General features: G+C 43.2%; 1 protein-coding gene across 1 annotated transcript; it reads right to left on the reverse strand.

Annotated features, from left to right (window-relative positions):
* Positions 1-2,997: 2,997 nt before the first annotated feature.
* LOC147896309 (FAD-dependent oxidoreductase family protein) lies at positions 2,998-4,962 on the reverse strand. The gene has a single exon (XM_087382590.1). It carries the CDS (start codon positions 4,925-4,927, stop codon positions 3,665-3,667), a length of 1,263 nt encoding a protein of 420 aa, XP_087238716.1. The 5' UTR covers positions 4,928-4,962; the 3' UTR covers positions 2,998-3,664.
* Positions 4,963-5,276: the final 314 nt, after the last annotated feature.

Below are 5,276 nucleotides of genomic sequence, written 5' to 3' on the forward strand. Positions count from 1 at the left end.
GGTGGCTAGGGTATTTCTGTTTGCCTACCATCGCCACAAGTGTACACTTCATGTGAAACAACATCAAGCTTGAATGTCCACATTTGGGCCATGTAGAAGGTGTTTAAGGTAGCCACACAAGTAGTGATGGGCACAAGCATACTTTTATAAGACAAGAATAGGTTACAAATTGAACTTTTTATAACAAAGAAAAGGAGGGAGTTTGTAAGCGCCAATGTTCTCATCAGTACCCAAGCATAAGTTGTCATTTGGGTTTTGAAAGATTCTTGAATCCCTTGGGTAAACCCAATGCTTACTAATCTCAAAATCGCAACCCAAAGAACATAATCTTTGATAGGAAAAGGAAGAAACAAGGCCGAAAGTAAGAAAACGAAATGAGAAAGAAATAAAAAAAGAAAGATCTAAACGTCTACAAGAGACCTCCCAGGTCTATGAGACAAAGTATAACATTACAAGAAAGATCTATTAATGTCAACACAAGACCTCATGAGTCTATAAGACAGAGTACATAATCAAAAAGTGATTTCTTACATCTGGACAACCAGAGAATCGGGGGGAGTGCACAAAGGTCAGCACAATCGAGAGAGAGAGAGAGAGAGAGAGAGAGAGAGAGAGAGAGATGTTAGGTTAAATATCCACAACATAACCCAAAAGAACAACAAAAACCACCAATCCGTCTAGAATTGATATATGTAACATCTACTAGTGCTGACACAAGGGAACGAAGATAACCCTACGTACGCATAAGAAAACAAATGAAACGCCAACACAAACACAAGGAAACAATCATGATCACAATTTTTGATTAGTTATTTATTTACTTATCTATTTTAAATTTAAAAATAATAATAAATAATACAACAAAAGTATGGAGAGGGAATTCAAAAAATAAAAATAAAAAGCAAAACTAAACAAAACTAGAGGTACCTAAGAGAAGACGACCTCCAAGAATAGAACAAACCTAAGAAATAGAAAGCTCACAGGCTTGAAGCTCCCCACTCTGGGTTTTGATTCTACATTCAAGGACTCTGAATATACCCAAAGAAAAAATTCCAAAGATATAACCACCACAACGTTGTACAAAAAAAAGTTTCTCCATTACTTTTCTTGTATTGAGAGAATGCACTCTTTCAGAAAGCCAAAATGTAGCCATTTCAGAGATGTTGAGTAGATGTGAGGCATCCATATGGCATTCACGATGCATACTCAGGTGGTAGTTGTTTATCATAAAATCAAATATAAACCTAAAGAAGATGGAGTAATGCTAAGATCCAAGAAACTACAAGAGCTTCCACTGGCTGGTATGATTAAGTTCACAAAACTCTCAAAACTAAGTATAAAACCTGGCAAGAGCTCTACCAACACCTGCAGCAAACATGCGCCAAGGTAGGCAGCAAATCTAGCAATGTTTGCTACTGCAACACCTACTGTAGCTCCTCCTGGATCACCACATGCCTCTCACAGGCTTCAGTTGCTGCTCCAAGATGGGCCCACCTGCTCATCCAAATTTACCTCGTAGGTTCTTGGAGCAACCACTAAGAAAAGTCCCTCCGTGACGTTAGCAATGTGATATTTCTGGTTCTGACTCATCCTTGCTGCAATCCCCGTGCACACTGTCCAGAAAAGTTTATCACAATAAAAACGCTTATTTTCCTTTTTCTTGCCCCCACTCTCCGAAGAAACTCCTGTCTCATCTAAAAATCATCATCATTCAATGTTTATTGGCCCACCCTTGCCAAGCTTTGCCTAGCTATTGGCTTCTTTTGCCCAAGGCAAATTTAGCTTTCTCATCACTAGCTCTCTCTGTGCATTGTACATCTTCTCCCTAGCTTTCTTTGCACGAAAATTCTGCATTCAGAAACTACCCCTAGCTTTGCATGCTCCAATAGCGCACACGACCTCCCCACAATCTTCCATTGTAGGAAGCCTTCAGTTCCAGGCATATGCTCAAATGAATGCAAATGCAATCCTTTCCCCTTTATGGACAGCATAGCTGCAACATTACAATTAAGTTAAAATTATGAACTCCACGCTTAAAAGCATGTATACTCATTTCCAACAATACATTAATATGGAGATGGCTGTTTAATCCACTTGCCAGGGGTAATACATAAAACTACCATTAAAAACTCTTCATAAAAGTCCACTGGATTAGATAGCTTGTGGAGCTTCCATGCCATGCCAGTTCATTATTAAAAGACCATACGCACCTTCAACCTAAATGTTTCACATTCCGTGCATGCAGTAAGAAGAACCAAACCATACCGCATCACAATGAGCCATATTAAAAAAGAATTCATTATAAATGGACTATTAAGGTACAAAGAAGATAAGACAACAGCGAAGAGGAAAACCTGCTAGGGAGGGAGACAGTGCTCCCAAGATACTACTTTTATACCGAGAGCCCAAAATAATAATTATGTATCTAGATGAAACTAGGAACATGCCCAGCCTCATCCTCTAAAAACACGACAGTGTGCAGTTTCAATCTCATGATAGGCACTTGTGGGTGTAGACCATAGTATAAACATATGCTCTCACACATACAAATCCATGCACCCACACATACTTGAGCATCCATTTATACAAAGCCTTCATACTGAGTTTCTATAGACACTCCAGAGGTGAAGGGCAGACTCGGCCGTGACAAAGGCTAGCACTAAAGGAGAAGGCTAATCAAAAGGTAGAAGACTAAACGATTTCATTTCAGTCTCTCCCAGACGAGCATCTAAATCTAGCTGATAGGGCAACACACTAGATAAAAAGATGGAACGAATTATCGCAATACCAGCAGGCCACAACATGGACGAAAACTTCACAAGGCGAAATTTGCATGTCCGCTAATACGGCAGAAGCATGTATCTAGATGAACCCAGGAACATGCCCAAACTCATCCTCTTAAAACACAACATCTCCCTCATTATTTATATACCTAATACTTATCCATCTGAGTACACCAAGCTGTCCTGATCTAGTCATTTCAAACTGCCATGTCAATTGCTTTCAGGAAGCAAGATCACATCAGGTAGGAAAGCACTTAGTTACAGGTCATCTTATGAAACATCTCTCTGCTGCTCACGGTTCAATGATCGACACAAGTTTAAAAGATGAATTGCACCTCAACACAAGATGATCATGGGAGTACAAACAACAGTCTATGGATGTGTTTCACTGTACATTAGAGAGAAAAAACTGAATGCCAGCTTTGGAACGACCGACTAGCATACAAAAAAGGTCCAAGATCACGTTCAGAGAAATCAGGTGGTGTAAAATTGTCTGTGTGACACTGGAGATGCACTGAAGGTTTAAACATAAGAGGTATGGATTTAGATTCATATCACGTGAGCCTCAAAGATGATTATGTCAAAAGCATTAGGCTTTGTGACGCTTTGCCTCTGACTTCATGTCTACAAATTGTGCAGATCAAATTCAGTATAGTAAACTGCTTACTTCAGACTCAGTTATCAACCGTGGACTCATTTAAAGGCTGTTCTGTATCATGGTGTAATAAAAGAATAGTCTACACTAGCAAAGTTTTACAGTTCTAACTCTCCAGAAGAAGCAAATGGAAGCGCAATATCCACGTGGAGAAAAGTAGATGGCTGATTATCTAAGACAAATATTTACACGTCTTTACCCTCCTGCAGTATCTGAATTCTTGAGATCAGACGGGTATTCTTCTATTTATTGAAGCCTTACTGAACCTTGCAGGATCAAAAGGCTTAAGATCGACGAGCTTTGAGCGGCCATCTACAATGAGTTCTGCAAGGGATGCTCCTGTAGCGGGAGCATTGAGGATACCCCAACAGCTATGGCCGGTGGCAACATAGACGCCCTCAACACCTGGGAATTTGCCAATCAGAGGTAACCCGTCTTCAGAGCATGGCAAAAAGCAAGCTTGCTCAGCGGTGACCTGAGCATCAAGCAGTTGACTGGACACATTACCCGCGACTCTTTGTAACATTGCAATAGATTCTCTCCGAGGTTCTACGAGGTTTGGGTCATCTGGAACCTCTACTTCCTCGGACATACCACACACATAGACTTCTCCTGTAGGCCGCGGATATACCTCCGGATCCATTGATCTTCCCTCACGGGTTCTGTACTTCAAGAAAAGCGCATGCGCTGATATCGAATTTGGATCTTTGGGTTGTAACACGATGCTATGGGCTTTCAAACCAGAAACAGAAGTTAAGGAGGAGATAAGTTTGCTTTTCGCCGACCAGGGTCCCATTGCTAGAACGACAATATCAGCAGCAAGAAGATTGCCATCTACCACGACTCCCGTCACCCGAGCATTCTTCTCCATAACGACTTCTTGCACTTTCCCTATCAAGAGTTTCGCCCCATACTTCTCCACTGCAAACGAGGCCAATGCCTTGGTAAACAGCTGGGGATGTACCTGGGCCGTGTTTTGCTTGGTACCCAACATCCCCGAGCTCCTGATAGAGCCATCGATCCAGTCGGGCAGAGATGCTGTAGTTCTGGGGCTCACTCTGCCGGGAGAATTTCTTTGTTCTTCCACAGCCAAGCTGAGGGTATCGAGGCGGCGGTACCCATAATTGTTCTCACCGTCGAGCTGCTGGGCGAGCTGTTGGTGGAGGCGGAAGCTGGCGCGGGCGAGGGGACCGAGGGGGCTACTGTCGCACCAGTCGAGGGCGAGGAAGCCACCGGCCTTACCTGAGGCAGCGCAGGCGAGAGAGGACTGTTCGACGAGGGTGACGGAGAGGCCATGCTGGGAGAGGAAGAAGGCGGTGGAGGAGCCGATGGCGCCACCTCCCACGACGATGGCGCGAAGCTGTGGGGAGGACATGGACGGAGAAGAAGGAACAGAAGCTGAAACCAGGCTCTGGGAAGAAGAAGAAAAGGAGAAGAGCCTCTCAGAAGAAAAACAAGAGAGAAGAGGGGTTGCAATACAAAGTAGCATTTTGTGCAAACCTCCAGGTGCCACACAAGGCTGCACACTTGTCTCTAGAGAGCTCACATACAAGTTTTATGCTTGTCTCTAGAGAGCACACTTGTCCTAGCACACATAGAAGTCTTACCTTGGCTTGCCAACCAATTGCCCCTCCATATACACACTTGCATGGACTCTAGGTGTTGAGCTATTGGGCAGAGGACGACAAGGAAGAAGAAGAGGAGGAAGAAGGCGCGGAGCTGTTGGGAGGAGGACATGGAAGAAGAAGAAGAGAGGAAGAAGAAGGAGCAAACCTAAGCCATGTAGCCAAAGTTTGAGAAAGAAGAGGGGTTGCTACACAAAGTAGCATCTTTCCTAT

The sequence above is a fragment of the Dipteris shenzhenensis genome, chromosome 12 (genome assembly GCF_047967505.1).
Source record: "Dipteris shenzhenensis isolate YYH24624 ecotype China chromosome 12, Dip_SZ_1.0, whole genome shotgun sequence".
Classification (NCBI taxonomy): Eukaryota; Viridiplantae; Streptophyta; class Polypodiopsida; order Gleicheniales; family Dipteridaceae; genus Dipteris; species Dipteris shenzhenensis.